At 44.7% G+C, this 24,785-nt stretch overlaps 1 protein-coding gene across 3 annotated transcripts in view; it reads left to right on the forward strand.

Moving 5' to 3' along the window:
- man2b2 (mannosidase, alpha, class 2B, member 2) overlaps positions 1-21,085 on the forward strand; it is an 87,075-nt gene extending 65,990 nt beyond the window's left edge. For all 3 annotated transcript variants that reach the window (XM_072495551.1, XM_072495552.1, XM_072495553.1), the window contains exons 17-19: positions 5,822-5,934; positions 10,466-10,583; positions 18,630-21,085. In XM_072495551.1, coding sequence (XP_072351652.1) covers positions 5,822-5,934; positions 10,466-10,583; positions 18,630-18,727 — 329 coding nt within the window. In that variant the 3' untranslated portion in view covers positions 18,728-21,085. The remainder of the gene's footprint in view (positions 1-5,821; positions 5,935-10,465; positions 10,584-18,629) is intronic.
- Positions 21,086-24,785: the final 3,700 nt, after the last annotated feature.

Here is a 24,785-nt window from a genome sequence, read left to right on the forward strand (position 1 = left end):
TAAGGGGAGAGAGAGGACATGGTTTGCATGTATGGACTCAAAAACATATGGTACTCCTTGCAATATGGACTCAAAACAGGAGCAGCTAGTTAAACATCAAAATAACAGTAACAAAATAGAATTAGAACTAATGACAGTCACACTACTTGCTGATGACATCAGCAATGGATTAAATAAGAAAATGCATAATAATAACACTCTGTAACAATGAGGCTTCTACTTGTTTTCCCTATTTTAATAGCAAAAACTAGCCCAGAATGAAGATGTCCTTTTAATTTGGTTTAGAAATTGGGAGTTGGATGAGAGAGCACAGATAAAGAGTTGTATTCGTATTGGCAGTATGTGACAACTGGTGTCCTGGGGCTTTAACTTTTGTTCCTATACATTGATAATAGAACATAGAACATAGAACATAGAACAATACAGCGCAGTACAGGCCCTTCGGCCCACGATGTTGCACCGAAACAAAAGCCATCTAACCTACACTATGCCATTATCATCCATATGTTTATCCAATAAACTTTTAAATGCCCTCAATGTTGGCGAGTTCACTACTGTAGCAGGTAGGGCATTCCACGGCCTCACTACTCTTTGCGTAAAGAACCTACCTCTGACCTCTGTCCTATATCTATTACCCCTCAGTTTAAAGTTATATCCCCTCGTGCCCGCCATATCCATCCGCGGGAGAAGGCTCTCACTGTCCACCCTATCCAACCCCCTGATCATTTTGTATGCCTCTATTAAGTCTCCTCTTAACCTTCTTCTCTCCAACGAAAACAACCTCAAGTCCGTCAGCCTTTCCTCATAAGATTTTCCCTCCATACCAGGCAACATCCTGGTAAATCTCCTCTGCACCCGCTCCAAAGCCTCCACGTCCTTCCTATAATGCGGTGACCAGAACTGTACGCAATACTCCAAATGCGGCCGGACCAGAGTTCTGTACAGCTGCAACATGACCTCTCGACTCCGGAACTCAATCCCTCTACCAATAAAGGCCAACACTCCATAGGCCTTCTTCACAACCCTATCAACCTGGGTGGCAACTTTCAGGGATCTATGTACATGGACACCTAGATCCCTCTGCTCAGCCACACTTTCAAGAATTTTACCATTAGCCAAATATTCCACATTCCTGTTATTCCTTCCAAAGTGAATCACCTCACACTTCTCTACATTAAACTCCATTTGCCACCTCTCAGCCCAGCTCTGCAGCTTATCTATATCCCTCTGTAACCTGCTACATCCTTCCACACTATCGACAACACCACCGACTTTAGTATCATCTGCAAATTTACTCACCCACCCTTCTGTGCCTTCCTCTAGGTCATTGATAAAAATGACAAACAGCAACGGCCCCAGAACAGATCCTTGTGGTACTCCACTTGTGACTGTACTCCATTCTGAACATTTCCCATCAACCACCACCCTCTGTCTTCTTTCAGCTAGCCAATTTCTGATCCACATCTCTAAATCACCCTCAATCCCCAGCCTCCGTATTTTTTGCAATAGCCTACCGTGGGGAACCTTATCAAACGCTTTGCTGAAATCCATATACACCACATCAACTGCTCTACCCTCGTCTACCTGTTCAGTCACCTTCTCAAAGAACTCAATAAGGTTTGTGAGGCATGACCTACCCTTCACAAAGCCATGCTGACTATCCCTGATCATATCATTCCTATCTAGATGATTATAAATCTTGTCCCTTATAATCCCCTCCAAGACTTTACCCACTGCAGACGTGAGGCTCACCGGTCTATAGTTGCCGGGGTTGTCTCTGCTCCCCTTTTTGAACAAAGGGACCACATTTGCTGTCCTCCAGTCCTCTGGCACTATTCCTGTAGCCAATGATGACATAAAAATCAAAGCCAAAGGTCCAGCAATCTCTTCCCTGGCCTCCCAGAGAATCCTAGGATAAATCCCATCAGGTCCCGGGGACTTATCTATTTTCAGCCTGTCCAGAATTGCCAACACCTCTTCCCTACGTACCTCAATGCCATCTATTCTATTAGCCTGGGACTCAGCATTCTCCTCCACAACATTATCTTTTTCCTGAGTGAATACTGACGAAAAATATTCATTTAGTATCTCGCCTATCTCTTCAGACTCCACACACAATTTCCCATCCCTGTCCTTGACTGGTCCTACTCTTTCCCTAGTCATTCGCTTATTCCTGACTTGAATGAAAGAGTAGAGATGTATGAGTTTGAAGCTGACCCCATAATTGGAAGGATAATAAATAATGCAAATATGAGGCAGGAAGTTGCAAAGGGACGTAGACAGGTTAAACGAGTGCGGTTTCTTAATTTGCAGAGGGTTTAAGACTCTCGCCAACATGGTAGCTATTTTGTCGACATGTAAAAGATCTGTATATGTAAGTATTTAAGTGGTAGTTAATAGAATAGAATGAGAATTGATATCATCCACTTCTATTCTGAGTAAAGGCCCATACCTAATTTGTCAGTCGCCCGCCCAGCTGCAACACCTCACTCCTTTCACAACTTGAACTACAAACTTGGCACTACTTTCAAACCCAGAGACTAAGGAAATTGTAGACTTCATGTAGACTAAATCTTTCATAAACTTGGCTCTCTTGAGTATAGACGATTGAGGGGTTGTCTACTCAAGGTGTTTAAAATGTTAAGACGTTTTGCTCGGGTAGGTAAAGAGAAATTATTTCTCCTGAAGAGGTCATCGAAAACGATTGGCATAGAGTCATAGATTGTAGAATAGTACACCACAGAATCAGGCCATTTGGCCCATCATGTCTACATTTCTTTAGAAGTCACTTTAGAAGACACTTCAGCAGTCAAGGGCATTCAGCCTCTGATCTCCGGGTAAGTGTTCTCCAAGGCGGCCTTCAGGACGCGCGACAACGCAGAATCGCCGAGCAGAAACTTATAGCCAAGTTCCGCACACATGAGTGCGGCCTCAACCGGGACCTGGGATTCATGTCGCATTACATTCATCCCCCACCATCTGGCCTGCGAAATCCTACCAACTGTCCTGGCTTGACACAATTCACACCTCTTTAACCTGGGGTTACCCCATCTCTGGATCTGTAAAGATTTAATTACCTGCTAATGCTCGCATTCCAAGCATTGTTTGGCATCTTTGAATCTGTCTATATATGTGTTTCTGGAACAGACCTCTTCATTCACCTGAGGAAGGAGCAGCGCTCCGAAAGCTAGTGACATCGAAACAAACCTGTTGGACTTTAACCTGGTGTTGTAAGACTTCGTACTGTGCTCACCCCAGTCCAACGCCGGCATCTCCACATCATTTCTTTCGAAGAGCAATCTAGCTCCTCCACTTGCTCCTCGTTTCCCTGCAATGTTTACCCCTTCAGGTATTTCCCCGACTTCCCCTTTCAAGGCTGCTCTTGAATCTGTATCCACCAGGCTGTGAGACAGTGCCTTCACAATCCTAATCAATCCTTGCGTCAAAAGAAGGGTTTCCCTCCTGTTGTTTCTCGTTTTCTTTTGTCAGTCGCCTTAACTCTGTGCCCTTTGTCACGGATCCTTCAGCCAATGGCAGCAATTTCTCTTTGTTTACTCCATTCTAAAACTTTCATAATTTCAAACACCTCTTCATATTATTAATATTCGGCCTAGGCCATTTAGGATGGATCCCAGGGAGCACTTTTCATACGATGAGTAGCAGAAATTTGGAATCTTCTCCAGAAAGATTGCTGAAGAATATGGATAGACGGGGCAAAATAAAGGGATAATCTCTAAAGGAGTTCAGGAACAGTGGGATCTCGGTGCCTGTGTACACAAGTCATTGAAGGTGGCAGAGCAGTTTGAGAGTGAGGTTAATAAAGCATATAGTGCCTTAGGCTTTATTAACAAGGGTATTGATTACAAGAATAAGGAGGTTATGTTGAACATATACAAGACACAACTTAGGCATCATATGGAGTATATGTGTCTGGTTCTGGGAGCCATACTTGAGGAAGGATGTGAGCGCATTGGCGAGAGAACAGAGGAAATTCTAGGGATAAAGAACCATAGCTATGAGGATGGATTAGAGAGGTTGGGACTGGTTTCCATGGGGAATAGAAGGAGACTTGATAGACGTCTTCAAGATCCTGAGGGGAAAGGACAGAGTAAATAGTGAGAAACTTTGACCCCTCAAGAGAGCATCAAGAACAAGAGGGCACAGATTCAAAATAAATGGCAAAAGGAGTAAAAGTGAAGTGAGGAATATTTATTTCACCCAGAAGGCTGTTGGGGTCTGGAACAAAGTTCCTGAGAGGGCAATGGAGGCAGTTTCGATCGAGGTATTCAAAAGGGAATTCGACTGCTGTCTGAAAAGAAAGAATGTGCAAGGTTACGGGGATAAGGCAGCGGATTGGGACTCGATAAAATGCTTTCAGAGGGCCGGTGCTGGTTTGATGGACCAAATGGCCTCCTTCTGCCCTGTAAAGATTCTGTGAGAGAATTCAAGCTTTCAAGACTGAGATTGATGGATTGTTGTAAGCTAATGGTATCACGGGATATGGAGCTAAGATGGTTCAATTAAGTTAAGGTACAGATCAGCCTCGATCTAACTGAATGGCAGAGCTGGCTCAAGGGGCTGAATGGCCTATTCCTGTTTCGATGTTCCTGCGGAATAATATTGGGGGAAGTAGGGAAAGATCAGATTAAAAGTGAGCGGGTATGTACCTTGATCATTTTTAACTCCCCACCTGCCCAGTTTCCGACGGCTACGCCATGGTAGTATTGGCTTCCTTATTTAATATTTGCTTTCATGGACAGAAATTATTAATTTTATTGGAGTTAGGAGCAACAGATAAAATAGAAGAAGCCCATTTATATGCTTCAATGTTTTTCGTTCACCGTAGACTAGCTAAGCAAGCGTATCTGTTTTGTTTTTCCATTGTAGACAAATCAACTTGAACGATACTGAATTAAAAGATTTCACTGTGCTTCATAAAGTATTGTATAAGGAGGAGCTGGGAGGTGAGATAGAGGATGGTCTATGGGCAGACGTGTTGAGTAGAGTCAACATGTCCGCAACATGTGCCAGGCTCAGCCTGATACAATTTAAGGTTGTTCATCAGGCTCACATGACAGTGGCCCGGATGAGCAGATTCTTTGGGGTGGAGGACAGGTGCGCAAAATGTGCGGGAGGACCAGCGAACCATGTCCACATGTTTTGGACATGTCCAAAGCTTAGGGGATTTTGGCAGGGGTTTGCGGACATCATGTCCATGGTGTTAAAAACAAGGGTGGCGCTGAGTCCAGAGGTGGCAATTTTCGGGGTGTCAGAAGACCTGGGAATCCAGGAGAAGAAAGAGACAGATGTTCTGGCCTTTGCTTCCCTGGTAGCCCGGAGACGGATACTGTTAGCATGGAGGGACTCAAAGCCCCCGAAGTCGGAGACCTGGCTGCCGCACATGGCTAGCTTTCTCTGTTTGGAGAAAATCAAGTTCGCCTTGAGAGGGTCACTGTTAGGGTTCACAACCGTTCGTCGACTTCTTTGCGGAAAATTAATCGTCAGCAGACGGGGGTGGGGGGGGGGGCGGGGGGGAGTAGTTTAGATTAGAGTAGGGGGTAATAAGGGTGGGACCTGTACGAAAGGTAAATGGCTTTTGCACTATGTTTATGGTTTCATGTATATTGTTTATTTTGTTGTTGTTACTGTACCAAAAATACCTCAATAAAATGTTTGTTAAAAAATAAATAAAGTATTGTATATACTGTGTGATACCCCATTTCCATAGGAGCAGGTTTGCATTGTGACACTTCACCAAAAATATTCTGTTTGGTTTAAATCTCTGCTTCCGGGCCGCTGAATTATCTTTCTCCTTTTCAAGGTGAATGTAAACAATCTGATCCAGACTTCCATCGAGTTCTACTGAGAATTATGCATTTGTATGAAGTAGGAGAAGACCCTGTCCTGTCCCAGCCTGTGACAGTCAACCTGAAGGTTTGTTGGATATTTTAGCAGTTATTATGAAAAAAAACTATTCTCTGGTCCTGTCTAATGTAAAGCAAGTCTGTATGTATAAAGCATGTTGAGTAACTCCCCCGGGTTTAGAGTTGGTGTTATCCTGTGGGATATTAATGTGTTGTTACAATCCCTGCAGATCCAAATGACTCGCAAGGAAAAAAATTACCAACTTTATTCCACTTTTTGTCGCTTTTATTTGAGCACAAATCAGAACCAACACAAATCATACATGAATTAACAGGCAAATAATATTTCAGATAAAAAGGTAAATTTCACTTTTAATAATCGATGCATGGAATCCGTACAATGCAGAAGGAGGCCATTCGGCCCACGGAGTCTCCACTGACTTTCCGAAAGAGCACTCCACACAAGAGGCCCACAACCCCATCCTATCCCCATAACCTCTAAACCTAATGTACACACCCTTGGACATTAAGGAGCAATTTAGCTTGGCCAATCCACATAACCTGCACATCTTTGGACTGGGGATGGAAACCGGAGCACCCGGAGGAAAGTCACGCAGACACGGGGAGAATGTGCAAACTCGACACTGACAGTCCCCCAAGGCTGGAATCAGACCTGGGTCCCTGGCACTGTGAGGAAGCAGTGCTAACCACTGTCCCACCATGCTGCCCCACTATCATGCACAATTGCAAGCCCCTGCATCACTGCCTGCACAAGTGTGGCCCTATGTAGCTACATACTCCCACAATATGTTATTCTTCATTCACACAGGGGAGGTCAGAATTCCTATCCTTCAACAGCTTCCACATTCCAGTTTCACAGGTGCGACTATCATCAAAAAGGTGCATTCCTACAAACCCTCGCCCCTTCGGATCACAACAATCCTGGTGGTGTAGCTTTCCAGTGTTTTCAATCTTTCAACCGACCAGCCAATAACTCCCCAGTTAGCAAATAAGAACAGAAAATGCTGGAAACTCAGCAGCTCTGGCACCATCTGTGGAAACAGAAACAGAGTTATCATTTAAAGCCCATATGACTTCTTAAGGGTGGTGAAGCCCAATTTGGCCACTTCTGTGAAAACACCCAGCTGTTTAGCATTTCTGAGCTGTTCACATAGCTTTCCAGGTTTTAGACTTTTATACCAGCTTGCACAGTACCTCCTAAAGCTCTTGTATCCTGTTCTGGCAAACAGAAAAAGTGACTTCCTGAGACTGATTTGCTTCTTTTCATCACAAGAATTCTCTATCTTCCACTTTTTGTCTCAATCTGGTTTCTGTTGTGTCTGTATTTGTGCGCTGATGGCTTGACCCTCCAGATCTTCTACTTGTAGCTTTCCTTTGCATATTCTAGCCACACAACTTCTTTTGTAACATCCTTCCAGTTGGGACTGCTTCCAGGTAAAGTGTCAGCAGGTCACATGGACCAATGTTTCTTATGACCCAAGAAAATTCCAATTGATCCCTTTACAATTGATGCAAACTCTTAAAAGTCCTTTTCATGTGTGTGTGTGTGTGTGTGTGTGTGTGTATGTGTGCGTGTGTATCCAAATAAACTACAATCATGAAGAGATGAATTTCAAGCAAATGTCTAAAGCATTCATACTCTGGATTGTTATTATGCAAATATAATCAACTGTATCCTTGATAATTGTGTTATTGCATATGGAAATGAAGTGAGACAAATGGGTCTGGTCTGTAGCTATTTTGGAAATGAGGACCATGATAGCCAGTTTCCATCGTGTTGGTTTCTCTCTAGTGCAGCAGCTCCCTTGTGATCAGAGTAAATGCATCTGCAGTCTCCTTCATTGTATCTCCATATTATAGGATAGATATCATTCATCTATGAGAACATATTTGTTCTGACCCCTTTTCAGACTTATTGCTCATGTGATGAATGCAGGCATTTCAAATATATTGTATTATTTGTCTGTGGTACAGTAAGGGTTGAAAGCCTGGGTTAGTGTGTGTTGACTGCTGCAGTGGTGTTTTTTAAAATCCTGGTTTGCAAAACAGCTAGGCTTTTTGGGAGCCAGCGGTGCAAGTAAGGTATTATAAAAGCTTGGGCTAATGGATTTTTGTTTGGATTAAGAGGGTTCCCTGTGGAGTAGTTCATATGTCTCAGCTTGGTAAGTTGATGTAACTAATGGGAAGAGCTAGAGTACCAGGCATTTTGCATAAAAGCAGACATTTCAGTTGGTCCCTGGAAGTCAAACCATGAAGACAGTTTCTGAAGACTTCAGCTGGAAATCCTGCATTGTTCTGACAGGATTCAGGTCTATCTCTTAAAACAGTCTAAAGAACATCCCTTAAGCAAGTATGCCTGGGTCTGCTAACTGTATTTAAAAGTGGATGTTGACTGGAGATGGTTCTGTTGTTTGAATGGAAGTAAAGATAGCAGTTAAGGGTTATTGTGTCACTGTACTGATTAGCATTGTTTTATGGGGTAATTGTAAGCTATTTTTCTTGTGTGATGTTAAAAATATTTTAATACTGTGTCAATAAAGTTTGTTTTAGTATACAATATTCCTATTTTGTGTAAGGTATCTTTTCCTCAGTCTTACAAAATTAAAATAAATTATTGGGGTTTCTGTCCAGTATCCTAGTTACTGTTGGGTTCTGGTCCGAGATCATAATACTCATTTTATATATGAATGTCATTCAGTCTTCTTTCAAATCGTAACCACTTATTTCCTCATTGTCCTCTCATGCATATATACTTCCAGAATATTAACTACCTTGAGCTCATTCTCTATCTGAGGCTGTTTACATCTTTTAAAGTTCTCACATTGCTGATAATCTCTTTGTACCCTTTTGACCTTGACTTTGTAACGTTTTTAATTCTTTCATGGGATGTGAGCATCACTAGACCAGCATTTGTTGTTCATCTCTAATTGCCCTTGTGCCACCTTCTTGGATTGCTGCAGTTCATCTGGTGTAGGCCTCAAAATATCCATCCCAGTGAGGCCATTCATCTTTCTGCCTGCATAAGATGTAGAGATCATTCTACCCCTTTATTCACTAACAAGCTCTGTTGGTTCATTTCCTTAGGTTTTGCCCTCATTTGTATGAAGTCACTTGTTTTAAAAATCGTTTATACAGCGTACCCTGGCTCGTAGTCCTCAGGTTTTCTGAATTCCAGATCACAGTGAACATTGTCATTATTGCTCACCATGGCTTCATTTCCTTTTTTTTTTTGCTGAGGCTTTTTATCCAAGTCAATGTTGACTGCCTCTTGTTGTTTGTAGACTCATTGGATTGTGACACAGCCGTGCATCATCTTTACTGCATAGGATTTCAAACTACATAAGTATTTCCAGCTTTGATTGGTTGATCTGAAGTGGCCATTGGGTCCTCAAAGAACAATACAGCACAGGAACAGGCCCGTCGGCCCTCCAAGCCTGTACCAGTCATGATACCATCCCTGGCCAAAACGTTCAGCACTTCCTTGTGCCGTATCTCTCTATACCCATCCTATCCATGTGTTTGTCGAGATGCCTTTTGAACGCCGTTAATATATCTGCTTCCACAACCTTCCCTGGCAACACGTTCCAGGCCATAAACAAACTTCTACATCCTTCGATATAGCATACTCTCTTGCATCTTCTTTTGATCTGTACCGTAGCCTTGTGGTTAGCATTGTCTTGTTCATATTGAGGATGTTTAACGAGAGTTGCCCATACTGGAAGTTTGTATCCCGCCTTAACAACTAATTCCTGGGCAGCACGGTGGCGCAGTGGGTTAGCCCTGCTGTCTCATGGCGCCGAGGTCCCATGTTCAATCCCGGCTTTAGGTCACTGTCCGTGTGGAGTTTGCACATTCTCCCCATGTTTGCATGGGTCTCGCCCCCACAACCCAAAGATGTGCAGGGTAGGGAGATTGGCCACGCTAAATTGCCCCTTAATTTGAAAAAATGAATTGGGTACTCTAAATTTATATTGAAAAAAATAACTAATCTCCTCGGTGTTCATGGTTCAGTGGTTTGTTCATTTACTTTCCTGGCTGTTTTGCCTTCTGTAACCCTGTGTGTTATGTGCGACCTTCCCCTGGAGCTAGCATGTATCTCATTTTTATGATGTGTCATAGGTCCCAACTATACCAACAGACATATTCTGACATATTTTATCTTGACATCCAATTTCTGTGTTACTAATGTCTGGTTAATGCATGTCTGAGTTGCTGTGTTCATGCTGCCTACCTTCCACTCATGCCTAAGAGTTAAACTTAAGCATTAAATGGCTAGGTGTTAAACTTACTGCTTGAATTGTCTCTGAGGAAGTGGTGCATGATACAGCAAATGTTTGCTGCATAAATATTGGGAAGGAATATCATTGAAGCAGTGGATAAATACATTGAATTAATAACCCACACAATTTGAGGGAGATCATAGTTTTCAATACAGAAGCTAAACTAAGCTTCAAAATCTATTTTTGTTTAGTAATGGGGGGGGGGGGGGGGGGTTAGTTGCCAGTCTACTTGTTTGACATTCAAGTTCCCCGTTAATTAGATAAAGTCTAAATTCTCTTTCTGCATGGAATCTTTGATAGGACCTACTAAAAGTGTTGGGATCGGTGGTTTCTATGGAAGAGCGCTCTCTCACAGGAATCTGGAACATTAACACACTCAAGCGCTGGAAGTGGAAAACAGCACAACAGCAGGATGGAGGCGAGTTACTCAAGTTTACTTATTTTCAAATAACTTGTGAGATTTCCAAAGTAAAGGGTACAATATTCCTGTGAGTGGAACATTTATTTTGCTTTTGACGCCCAATATCCACATTCAAGCATTCTCCAATCGAGTTATGGCTGCTTGTCAAGGTGCACATTTGGGTTACTTCTGGGAGACCAGAATCAACGGGCCAGCTGTTGACTGCTAGTGCTTTCAAATCTAAATGCAACATGCTGCTTGCCCTCACTATTTTATTTTTATCTTGCAATTTTCACACCTGTCTTAAAGGTTCTCAGAGGTGGCCTTGATTCAAATCAGTGGACAGGCTGCAGCTTTCAGACCTCGATATCTAGTTCAGAGGTGCTGGAATTTATTTTTAAAGAGATAATAAAAGAACACAATATCCTATCCAGATTGCCTTTCTTTCCCCTTAAACTTAACGATTAGCAATCGTCTATGAATATTTCCTTAACTAATGTAACATCCCTGCCTGAGCAATAATTTGTAAGTTTCCAAATCTCCACCCCGGCTCAAGATTTGTGACAATTCTGCTTTTCTCGCAAAAATTATTTTTCGTTAAGTCACCAAAGCATTTTGCAGTTTAGTACGTGTCAAAACAGGAACTGGGTGGGTTGAAGTGTTTCTGAGATGTATATTTCATTATCTGCACATACCTTTTGACATTAAAAATCTGACTATGGCGTGCACTTCCTGTGTGCAACCTATAGCTTCTTGTTAGCTTTTCATAACAGCTTTGCAAGGGAGGCTGTTTAAAGATTTGTAATGCATTCCTGTAAGCTTTATGGAATTATATCGCCGTTTCAGTTTCTGGGTTAAGTTCGGCACTTTAATGCTTCTTGACAAAGCTTTTGGCCAGCATGTACGGTAACTGATTCCTAAATAGCCAAAGTAATATTTTAAACATAAAACAGCAAGAACTTAAACATTTCAAAATAAAATGTTTGAATTTGCCTATTCAGAGACTTTGATACAATTGGGGAAATGATTCACTGTTTTCGTGCTTATACTGACGATTTTAATGATGGACGGTGGGATTTTCCACACCCTCCACCACACCATGTTTTCCGGTCCACGCTTCCACCCTAGGTGATCTGATATCCACTTGGGATTATTATTCAAAATTGCATTGCATTTCGTTGACTTAACATGCCTTTTTTTTGGATGCATGTAAAATATGATTTAGACTGTAGTGGTTGGAGAGGGAAGCTCACCACCACTTTCGCTGCAGCAAGTAAGAGATGTGCAATAAATGCTGGCCTGGCCAGCCACGCCCATATCCAGTAAATGAATAAAATATTTTAAAAACAGTACTTGTGCCCAGAGGTTACCCGATAGGTTTTGGAGGGGTCTTCAAAACATTGGGAGTGGATTTTGTGGAGGTATTGGGGGCTGACTCTCGGCAGGACACGCCCTTCCTTCCTGTTGGACCCCCCCATGAGACTCAGAGGGACGACTTGATCGATCTTCCCATCGGAGACCCAATGGTAGGGCTCGTCAATTTCACCCAGTAAAAGGCAGCCCAGAAGGGAACCGGCATCTTCGGATGTTCCGGCTGGGCCAAGCCATGCTCTCCGCTGCTTTTCGGCTTTACTATGCGATGCACGATCAATCACTACTGAAGCGAGATTGTAGTCCAATTGAAGGCTTTAATGAACAAGTAGTTGCCCCAGCAGCTCCGGTACAGAATGACTGCTGTGGGTGAAACACAGACTCTTATGCTCCGCCTGTTGGGCGGAACCAGCAGGCAGGTTCTACCACTCGTACTACAGTATAAGGTACATCCCACCTAGGTACCGTGATACCCCTAATATAGCCTACCACATTATGCAGCTGGTTAAAAACAGTGGTGGTGGCCTGACGCCCTTAAGTGGCATTACCTCTCCACTTAACCTCAGTAGAGAGTAGGCGGGACATCTATCTCTGGGCACTCCCGTCTCAGACTTTGGCCCAGAGGGGTGAGAGGAGGGGTTGGGGGGATGTGGACAAAGGGGGGTGCTTACATGCGACCAAATTGCTTGTTAAATGCTCCACCCTCTCTGAACACACCTCAAGTCAAAGAATAAAATTCTGTCGTTTGGTGGTGCAAAAGTTGGGTTGTCAAAGGGTGACACGGTGGCGCAGTGGTTAGAACTGCTACCTCACGGCGCTGAGGACCCGGGTCCGATCCCGGCATTTAAAAAAGAACCATCCCTACGCAGTGCCCGTGTGGAATTTGCACATTCTCCCCGTGTCTGCGTGGGTCTCACCCCCACAACCCAAAGACAGGGGCTGGTTTAGCACACTGGGCTAAATCGCTGGCTTTTAAAGCAGACAAAGCAGGCCAGCAGCACGGTTCAATTCCCGTACCAGCCTCCCCGAACAGGCGCCGGAATGTGGCGACTAGGGGCTTTTCACAGTAACTTCATTGAAGCCTACTTGTGACAATAAGCGATTTTCATTTTTCATTTTCATATGCAGGGCAAGTGAATTGGCCATGCTAAATGGCCTCTTAATTGGGGAGAAAAAAAAAGATTTGGAAGGTTTGGGTTGTCAGTTTAACGTGGGAGCTGCTCATGTTACCACACATTGAACTTCAGCAGATTGTGACCAGCAACGGGTTTCTGCTCACAGACCTATTGCTCCACATGAGGGAGCGGATCAGTCAACAGGTACAGCTTACAGAGGCTTTACCTGGAAAACTGGATATACTTCCTCAGCTTATTTTCCGCCTCTGGGCTCACCTCGATCAGGGCCGGGAAATCAAGTCAACGTTACTCTCTTCGAACAATTCCAATGACATGGTTGATGTGAGGAATGAACCACCAATGGTGTCCATTATTGCGAGTGTCGCTTTTGTTCCACCAGTGCACCTATCTTATAACCACATGAAATATTCATCCCTTCCTCCCTCCAGTCTTCCAAGCATTTGAAAAAAGAAAATCTCATCCCTACGCAGGACCCCTATTTGAATGGTCAAAGCAGGGAAGTGGTTTGATGTGCTTCAAATAAACAACAGACACTTAACAATACAAGGTTGTAATACACACACACATTCATCCCTTCCCTTCGAGCAACAACACATCTTCTCTTGCTTTCTTTTTAGCGCTTGTACCTCTGTGGTTCAACTTCTGTGGTTTTGGCAGACTTGAGGCAGGCTGCTCAGATCCCTGCTCTCATTTCTGAGCTGCTGTTGGCTGATATCCTGTGGGCTTTGGAACCCATCAGGGACCCGACGAGGACTGTTCCACCTGCACCTGACTGTGCGGTGGAGGAGTGTATGGTGAGTTAGCGGACAGTGGGTGAGAAGTGGAAATACTTCAAGTAGAGCCTAAACTTCCATATCCCCCTCTCACCTTCTTCACTCTCATGGGACCAGCTGCACCTTAGTGGTGCAATGAATGGCCAAAACTCAGATACCTTCCATGGTTTTTAAGGTGAGATTGAGTGTGCACACCGTTGTTGAAGGCTTTCTTGCATTTGTGTAATTTCCACGTTTAATTCAGCCACTCTCTTTTTCCATTGAAGAAGACGCGATCATACAGACTCGAGACAGATTTCCTCAATCTTTCTGTAATTGGGTGCTTAGAATGCCTGCCAGTGCATCACAGGTTCTCAGCGGCTGCTCCTGTACTGTTTGACAATGCTGTCGCCCCCAAATCTCTCCCCCCCCGTGCGCCCCCCCCCCCACACTTGCTGGAGGTACAGCATCTGCACTTGGCTGAGCAGAACTTGGAAAGTCCCACATCCTTCAACTGTCCCTGACGTCACCATCTGCCTTTGCTCAGGGTGAAGTGAGAGTCAGCAGGTAAAAAAGAATTGTTATCTCTCTAACCCGTCCTCATGAAGAGTGAGTATCTGAGCTGGCCCATGATCTGCATAAGTCAAGGGATGCAGCACCCTCGAGGGGAGTGAGCTCTCAGAGAGGTCAAAGTCACCCTAGACCCCTTCCTGCTGGGCAAGTGAAGATCCTGCAGGAAATAAAAGACATGAAATAGCTATTTCAAGATGAGAATGTTTGAAGTTATTCCGCACATAATCTTATTTCAATCGCTGTTGGCTCCAAGTCAGCATGCTTTAACTGCTGTATACCATGTGGCGGTCTGATATTCAATTCCATCACCAGGTAACTGGGAGGACCCCACCTCCACACCACTGATAACCAGACACACTGAGACTCCGCAGGCCTCCAGCAGCTTCCCCGCTGCAGGTTGTACTTGAGATATCTGTAAGAGGCCATATCCTCCAGTTCCCTGTCTTTCCCTGGTATCCTGGACTCTCCTCTCCTGCATGGAAGGGAAGACAGCAATGACTGAAACAAATGGGAGATGGTTACTCAATGAACGGCGAGCATTTGTTTTGGGTAGCCCAGGGGGTTAGGAATAGCCGCTGAAACGAAAAAAGCAACTGACAGACTTGGTGCCTGCACGGATTTTCTGCATACCATCGTTAAAGCTAGTTTGACCAGGGAAGGACACCAGGATGCCACAGTGAAGCAGAGAGTTTCTGATGCTGCACTGGAGGCTTGGGTGCAGGAGGTAGAGAGCAGGAGAGATTTCATCTGTCCGCAGGGGTCCCGGAGACCCTCCAGACAAACCTTGCAAAGGCAGAGGGAGCAGATAGCCATTGTGGTCAGTGTTATCGACCAGACCCCTGAGGACCTGGATGCAGTGCCAGAAGAAGTTCAATGACCTCACACAAGGAATCAAGCTCAGTGAATGTGTCCTTAAAACTACATCTCACCAACTGCACCACTAGCTTCACACATTGCTTCAACCATACACCAATAACCATAACCTCACACGTTAATCTTGAATACCAATGAACTCCATCAATCATGACTGAGACATAACACTGCTGTGAACCCCACAACCACATCTCACACCTTGCTGTTCACATGTAGCAATCTATTCAACCATGACGACCATATCACCCGAACCCATTGTGCCACACTCGCTCACATTTCTCTCCTTCTTGCAGCACAAGGGGAGGTGGAGGCGTAGCAGCATTGTCATTAGACTAGTAATCCAAACCCAGCATAATACTCTGGGGAAACGGCTTCGAATCCCACCAAGACTATGATGAAATTTGAATTTAATAAACATCTGCAATTAAAGGTCTAATGAAACCATTGTCGATTGTTGGAAAAAATCCATCTGGTTCACTCATGACCTTTAGGGAAGGAAATCTGCCATTCTTACCCGGTCTGGCCTACATGTGACTCCAGACCAACAACAATGTGATTGACTCTTACTCTTAAATGCCCTCAAAGTTGACGGGTAATAAATGCCCAACAAACGATGCCCACATCCCATGAATAATTTTTAAAAATGAAGGTAGCACATAGCTCGAGGCAGTGACACCTAACTGCTGGGGTCAGCACAGCAACCTGTCCTGGCACAGAGGAGACAGTTCTCACCATCATTGGAGCAATCATTGAGTGCGGCTGTGGCCACCGACAGGGCTGAAACTATTGAAGAAGACTGTTGCTCAAACTTAAACCTCCTCCTCATTTTGCAGTTTCTCCTTAATCACCATTCTGTGTAAGCCTGCACCTCTTACTTCCCATCCCTCCCCTCATCACAGTGGTGAAAGATTAAGGGTACCAGATGTACAGTTCTCTGTCGGGAGAGGTTGCACACGTTCCACTTTTGAGGACTACAGTGAGGAGTTTGGGGCAGTTAGAGAAGAGGCTGCTGGGTGAAACTTTTGTTGCATTGACCAGCATGCCAGAAGCCCTGCAGTCATTGCCCAGGAGCATGGAAGAGTCTGGAACCAAGTCCAGAAAGAGAACATTGCACAGACCTTAGAACCCATCCAAGTGGAAGTAGTGACCAACTCTGTGAGAAGGCTTGCAGACTCAGCTGCAATGGAGTACCTGATGATAAACAACTTGTGTTCACGAGGGGGGCTTGCGGCATCTGCAGACACCAGTGTTCATGAGGGAGGCTTGCAGCATCTGTGGGTACCAGTGTTCACGGAGAGGACTTGCAGCATCTGCAGATACCAGTGTTCACGAGGACTTGCAGGTTCTGCAGATACCAGTGTTCATAAGGGGGGCTTGCAGCATCTGCGGATACCAGTGTTCACGAGGACTTGCAGGTTCTGCAGATACCAGTGTCCACGAGGGTGACTTGCAGCATCTATGGATACCCGTGTTCACAATGGCTTGCAGCATCTCTCAAACGTTCTGCAATCTGTCCCCCAACACATTACTTAGGTTGCTGAAGGGTGCCACTGGTAGGAGGCAGTAGGTCAGAGGGCACGGACTTGCTGTCTCCTCTCTAGATGACATCATTTGTCCTCCCACCAGTGCCATTTGGTCAGGCCTTTCTGATCTCTGTCTGTCAGCAAAACAGCCCAGACTCTTGCTACTCGTGCCAAGGTGGTACAGTCTCATGCCGGACCTACTCGGGCCAGAATTCCTCGAGGTCCACTCGTGCCAAGATGGTACAGTCCCATGCTGGACCTACTGGGACCAGATCTCTTTCAGATTGTCCTCCGAGGCCAACTGTTACCTCCTGAATTGAAGGTTCGCAGCCTTCCACCAGCCATGTTGCAGCCACTAGGGTAGCACTGCACAGGAGGAGTAGGATAGGAACAAGAATATGGACAATAGCACTTCGAGAACACGTAGGCTGATTAGCTGACAACTCTATGCAAGGGTTTAATTTATAAACTTGATTTGGAATGTTAGTGTTGGGAAGGCTTTTACTTTAGCGTTGAGGTCAAGAGGATGATGGTCAGTAATGGAGGGAGGGTAAGGTATGACACTGTTAGTGAATGGGGAATTGGGATTGTGTTCACTGATGCCACAGCCAGATGAATCGATCATGGATAGCTAGAAAGAGGTTGTGTTGGCTTCCTCCTCCTCCTAAACTGCTCACTGATGACAATGACTGTGCCAACACGATAGCGAGATTGTGCAGGATACAGTAGACCATATGAATCGTGTCCCGCACTCTGCTAAATACTGCAGTTCTCCTCCAGTACATCCGTGGCAGCAGGACCGTTGTTTCAGCTCCCCAATTCTCTGCTCAAGCACATTTTACCAAGTGTGGTTTTCGTGCCTGTAAGTGCATGCATTAACTGTGCTTGTGAATCATCGGTCACATTGTCGGCGGATAGCCTTTGTCACCCACTAGCCACCCCCTGATTCTTGGTGGTAGCTTGGCAGAATGCCGCAGAATGGATTTGGCATTTGCCGGCACACATTAGCTGGTCTTCAGAGGGGAATCCCTTCTGGTCGTGGTACATCTCAGAGTTTGCCTACAAAGCAATGAACATTAAGTCAGTGGCACCACAGGGAAGTCTGCAATCCATGCTCATATTCTGCCTCTTTTCGCTCTGAAATGTATTGAACTCTCATGGAAAATAGAGCCTCGGTGACTTCTCTCATGCAACAATGGATGGTGAACTGAAGCATTTCCAGCTTGAAAGGTGCCAGGCACAAAAGGTTCATGGCTACAGTTGCCTTTACAACCACATGCAAGCTGCTCTCACCCTGCTTTGATGGCAGTACCATTGAGGGTCATACCGCCATTCCAGCACAGAGGGATGCCATTCAGCCTATCGGGTTAATGCTACATGTGTTTAGATTTTGTAGTTGTGTATTTGAGTGACGACAAGACTGGTCTTTCACAGTGTGTCCTCCCGTGTCCTGTTAGTGTTATTTGATCTGGAGCTGATGTTGGCATTTCCATTGATAACCTCTGCAGTGAAAAGATTTGTTGACCCTGCAGCCAGCAATCGCAGATCACTCTGCGTGTAAGGTCACAAGTTGCTTCATAAGAAAAGTGGGCTTGCCTATTCGCGCAAAGGCAAAATCCTGCGGAAATCAGAAATGTAAATAGAAAACGCTGGGAAACCTCGGATTAGACAGCATTTATGAATTGGGAATCCAAGTGAATGTTTCAGGTCAGGCACTATTCCCTCATCAGAACAGGCAAAATTAGGAAATATAACAAACTTTTTTTGTGAAAGCATAAAACTTTTGACTTATTGCATTCAAGCTTAGATATCTGATTCTAATTCTGTCTTTTACAGATATTAACAATGACAAAACGTGGCTTACTGTGGAAAACTTCACTGTCACTATTCAACCCAAGGAAATGAGAACTTTCTTTGTACATTTTAAGCAGTAAGAAAACTATGAAAAAAATGCAAAGTCTGGAAAACATTTACGGATGACTATCACACTGGCTCCTGTGTCGAGTTGCTCCTTGTTTTCATTACTGGCTGGGAGAAAAATAAACTATTGGATAGTATTTCTGCTTAAGTTGGAAGAATACGGAAAATACCTTTTCATTGCTGGTGCCGGCAAAAGGGATGTGAATATGCAAACAAATTTGTAAATAACACCCTTGTTGTCTGTGAATGAGAATGAAAGAAAATGCACCAGGATCAAACACACTCTACGGGCTTTATCTAGTAGTTTACTGTTGAAAATTGTACTGCTGGCCTATTTAATTTAACCTGAACAGAATTCTAATTTACTTGCCTGGAGGTTCTGGAAATTCCTGTTGAGAATGAGGCTGGAGTTCCAGAAGCTGACACTGGAACACCAGTCCCCTACTATTTGTCAGTTTTTCAAAGTCACAAAGGTGCCCCAGCCCCATGTTGTCTGATTGATAAAGCATGGTTGCAATAATATATATTTTTTCTTTTTTTTAAATTTAGTGTACCCAATTCATTTTTTCCAATTAAGGGGCAATTTAGCGTGTTCAATCCACCTACCTTGCACATCTTTTGGGTTGTAGGGGCGAAACCCACGCAAACACGGGGAGAATGTGCAAATTCCACACGGACAGTGACCCAGAGCCGGGATCGAACCTGGGACTCGGCGCCGTGAGGCTGCAGGGCTAACACTGCGCCACCGTGCTGCCCTGGTTGCAATAATTTTGAAGGATCTTCTAGCTCGTCATTTGTATATCAGCGGATATACTTTTTTCATATATCGTATTACGATGTTATGTACGGGATCCTAATCAACATTTTTGCCTCCGTGGAGGGAAACCAAGTTAGTGTTTCAGGTCGATGTGTCCTCAACGGGTCGAGGTCTTGTGGAGTTGCGGGCAGTGTACCTGTCTCTGAGCCAGAAGCTCCGGGTTCGAGTTCCAACCCCAGGACCTGATGCCCAAGGAAGGTGGGTTCACATCGCGGCCAAACAGGTTCAGTGTGTCAACCTGCAAAACCTTCCAAACACGCCTATGGCTGGCAGTGGGAGAGACCACGTTTGATGCGAGTGGCACTCTTCTGGCGACAGACTAGCGACCTCTTCCAGAAATAATTAGCTATGGAATCAGATGGAAATCAGCCTTAGTCCACTTCTAAAAGAATTGAAACTCTTCATCGGAAACTTTAACTCGCTCAACTGAAGCTGCCTGACCTGCTGAGTATTTCCGGCATTTACATTTCCCATTTCCAGCATCTGCAGTATTTTGCTTTTTTTTTTGTCCTCTGCTGCTTTTGGACATTTGTTAAAACTTTGGTTCCTGACTAAGCTCTATAGCCCTGCCCCTTGTGCCCCATATTTTGATTGGTTTTATTGTGGGTGTGACCATCTAATTGACCTTTACTGTAATATTGAGGACATTACATGTATATATCCACCTCATTGCTAATGAGTTTTATTAATGTAATCCTATTTATATCACACCTCTCATCTATTTGAATTTGAATTCTATTTTTAAGTGGCACACATTCTTCAAGCGTTCACTAAAGCACGTGGCTGTTCAATCTTGACTGTGTTGCCTGTGGGTTAGAGAACTGGAGTGGCATAGATAGAATTGCCCAACTAGCCTTTCACTGCTTCTGCCAGTTTGACCCAGTAGGCAGCAGTTAGACTTTGCAATGTTTAGTTCAATTTTCCACCGGTGATTTAGGTGCGTTTGAACCCAGTGTTTTAAATGAAGACGTAAGCTTATATGTTGCTGCCGCTGAAACAAAGAGGAGGTAATAAGGTTCTGAACCAGGCACTGGACATTTACAAAGATAATTATTATCTTTGTTCACTTTTCCACCAAGCATCCAAATCCACTAGCATTGGAATCATCTTCTTTGTGCCCAGCATAGGATGTCAATCCGCTCTTGGTTGAAGGGAGATGGGATTGGGCACAGCGTGGAGGAGAAAGAGGCAGCCAGTTTTGTTGACAGGCTTTTGGCCGATTGCAAAACAGGGCAACAGTCCAGTGGACAGCCCTCGACCTCATGTGGTCAGAAATAGTGAGAAGAAAGGGGGTACCTATGGTGAATTTGGTATGAATTTGGCAAGGGAAGGTCAGCGAATGGCAGCTTTCCAAGTTTCAGATATCTGACTAGGCACAGACAAGATTAAACTCATTGATTAGGTTGCCCAGAAAGCATTGTGTAAGGTCACTGTGTTTCATAATTCTGCTGCCAGGAATGATACAGAATCGTCATGGCCGTTGTGGAAATTATAATTAATATTTCTCTGTTCGGTTAACAATTGTAAATTAAACAGGTGGTGCATTTTCATTTGACTTCATTTTCACCATTTGAATTGGTTTGTCTTTTGAAAGATTGATGAAGTTTATGTGACCTTTGAGAGGGAATGTGAAATACAAGGGGACCCGGATTTTAAAATGTTGCATCCGTTTTTATAGGCTTGAAACAAGATTAATAGAACATAGAACATTACAGCGCAGTACAGGCCCTTCGGCCGTCGATGTTGCGCCGACCCGTGAAACCACTCTAAAGCCCATATAAAGCCACATCGTCCATATGTCTATCCAATGACCATTTGAATGCCCTTAGTGTTGGTGAGTCCACTACTGTTGCAGGCAGTGCATTCCACGCACTTACTACTCTCTGAGTAAAGAACCTACCTCTGACATCTGTCCTATATCTATCTCCCCCCAATTTAAAGCTATGTCCCCTCGTGCCAGACATCACCATCCGAGGAAAAAGGCTCTCACTGTCCACGCTATCCACTCCTCTGATCATCTTGTATGCCTCAATTAAGTCACCTTCTCTCTAACAAAAACAGCCTCAAGTCGCTCAGCCTTCCCTCATAAGATCTTCTTTCCATACCAGGAAACATTCTGGTAAATCTCTTCTGCACCCTTTCCAATGCTTCCACATCCTTCCTTTAATGCGGCGACCAGAATTGCACGCAATACTCCAAATACGGCCGCACCAGAGTTTTGTACAGCTGCAACATGGCCTCATGGCTCCGAAACTCAATCCCTCTACCAATAAAAGCTAACACACCGTACACCTTCTTAACAACCCTCTCAACCTGGGTGGCAACTTTCAGGGATCTATGTACATGGACACCGAGATCTCTTTGCTCATCCACACTACCAAGAATCTTACCATTAGCCCAGTACTCTGTCTTCCTGTTATTCCTTCCAAAATGAATCACCTCACACTTTTCTGCATTAAACTCCATTTGCCACCTCTCAGCCCAGCGCTGCAGATTATCTATGTCCCTCTTTAACTTTTAACATCCTTCCGCACTGTCCACAACTCCACCGACTTTAGTGTCATCTGCAAATGTACTCACCCATCCTTCTACGCCCTCCTCCAGGTCATTTATAAAAATGACAAACAGCAGTGGCCCCAAAACAGATCCTTGTGGTACACCACTAGTAACTGGACTCCAGTCTGAACATTTCCCATCAACCACCACCCTTTGTCTTCTTCCAGCTAGCCAATTTCTGATCCAAACTGCTAAATCACCCTGAATCCCATGCCTCCGTATTTTCTGCAATAGCCTACCGTGGGGAACCTTATCAAACGCCTTACTGAAATCCATATACATCACATCAACTGCATTACCCTCGTCCACCTGTTTGGTCACCTTCTCAAAGAACTCAATAAGATTTGTGAGGCACGACCTACCCTTCACAAAACCGTGTTGACTATCTCTAATCAAATTATTCCTTTCCAGATGATTATACATCCTATCTCTTATAAACCTTTCCAAGGCTTTGCCCACAATAAAAGTAAGGCTCACTGGTCTAGAGTTACCGGGGTTGTCTCTACTCCCCTTCTTGAACAAGGGGACAACATTTGCTATCCTCCAGTCTTCTGGCACTATTCCTGTAGACAAAGATGACTGAAAGATCAAAGCCAAAGACTCAGCAATCTCCACCCTAGCTTCCCAGAGAATCCTAGGATAAATCCCATCTGGCCCAGGGGACTTATCTATTTTTACACTTTCCAGAATTGCTAACACCTCCTCCTTATGGACCTCAAGCCCTTCTAGCCTAGTAGCCTGAATCTCAGTATTCTCCTCGACAACATTGTCTTTTACCTGTGTGAATACTGACGAAAAATATTCATTTAGCACCTCTCCTATCTCCTCGGACTCCATGCACAACTTCCCACTACTGTCCTTGACTGGCCCTACTCTTACCCTAGTCATTCTTTTATTCCTGTCATATCTATAGAAAGCTTTAGGGTTATCCTTGATCCTACCTGCCAAAGACTTATCATGCCCCCTCCTGGCTCTTCTTAGCTCTCTCTTTAGGTCCTTCCTAGCTAACTTGTAACACTCGAGCGCCCTAACTGAACCTTCATGTCTCATCTTTACATAAGCCTCCTTCTTCCTCTTGACAAGTGTTTCGACTGCTTTAGTAAACCACGGTTCCCTCGTTCGACCACTTCCTCCCTGCCTGACAGGTACATACTTATCAAGGACAAGCAGTAGCTGTTCCTTGAACAAGCTCCACATTTCCATTGTGCCCATCCCCTGCAGTTTTTCTCTCCATCCGATGCATCCTAAGTCTCACCTCATCGCATCATAATTGCCTTTCCCCCAGATATAACCCTGCAGTATATACCTATCACTTTCCATCACTAAAATAAACGTAATCGAATTGTGGTCACTATCACCAAAGTGCTCACCTACCTCCAAATCTAACACCTGTCCTGGTTCATTACCCAGTACCAAATCCAATATGGCCTTGCCTTTTGTTGGCCTATCTACATACTGTGTCAGGAAACCCTCCTGCACACATTGGACAAAAACGGACCCATCTAAAGTACTCGAACTATAGCGTTTCCAGTCAATATTTGGAAAGTTAAAGTCCCCCATAACAACTACCCTGTTGCTTTCGCACCTATCCAGAATCATCTTTGCAATCCTTTCCTCTATATCTCTGGAACTTTTCGGAGGCCTATAGAAAACTCCTAACAGGTTGCCTCTCCTTTCCTGTTTCTAACCTCAGCCCATACTACCTCAGTAGACGAGTCCTCATCGAATGTCCTTTTTGCCACCGTAATACTGTCCTTGACTAACAATGCCACCCCTCCCCCTCTTTTACCACCTTCCCTGAGCTTACTGAAATATCTAAATCCCGGCACCTGCAACAATCATTCCTGTCCCTGCTCTTTCCATGTCTCCGAAATGGCCACAACATCGAAGTCCCAGGTACCAACCCATGCCGCAAGTTCACCCACCTTATTCCGGAAGCTCCTGGCATTGAAGAAGACACACTTTAAACCACCTTCTTGCCTGCCAGTACACTCCTGCAACTTTGAAACCTTACTCTTGACCTCACTACTCTCAACCTCCTGTATACTGGAGCTACAATTCAGGTTCCCAATCCCCTGCTGAACTAGTTTAAACCCTCCCGAAGGGCATTAGCAAATTTCCCCCCCCAGGATATTGGTACCCCTCTGGTCCAGGTGTAGACCATCCCGTTTGTAGAGGTCCCACCGACCCCAGAATGAGCCCCAATTATCCAGAAATCTGAAACCCTCCCTCCTGCACCATCCCTGTAGCCACGTGTTCAACTCCTCTCTCTCACTATTTCTCGTCTCGCTAGCACGTGGCATGGGCAACAACCCAGAGATAATAACTCTGTTTATCCTAGATCTAGGTTTCCACCCTAGCTCCCTGAATTCCTGCCTGACATCCCTATCCCTTTTCCTACCTATGTCGTTGGTACCTATGTGGAGCACGATTTGGCGTTGCTCCCCCTCCCCCTTAAGGATCCCGAAAACACGATCCGAGACATCACGGACCCTGGCACCTGGGAGGCAACACCCCAACCGCGTGTCTCTCTCGTTCCCACAGAATCTCCTATCTATCCCCCTAACTATGGAGTCTCCAATGACTAATGCTCTACTCCTCTCCCCCCTTCCCTTCTGAGCAACAGGGACAGACTCTGTGCCAGAGACCTGTGCCCCATGGCTTACCCCTGGTAAGTCCCCCCCCCCCCCCAACAATAT

Source organism: Scyliorhinus torazame, chromosome 3, assembly GCF_047496885.1.
Source record: "Scyliorhinus torazame isolate Kashiwa2021f chromosome 3, sScyTor2.1, whole genome shotgun sequence".
NCBI classification, from domain to species: Eukaryota; Metazoa; Chordata; class Chondrichthyes; order Carcharhiniformes; family Scyliorhinidae; genus Scyliorhinus; species Scyliorhinus torazame.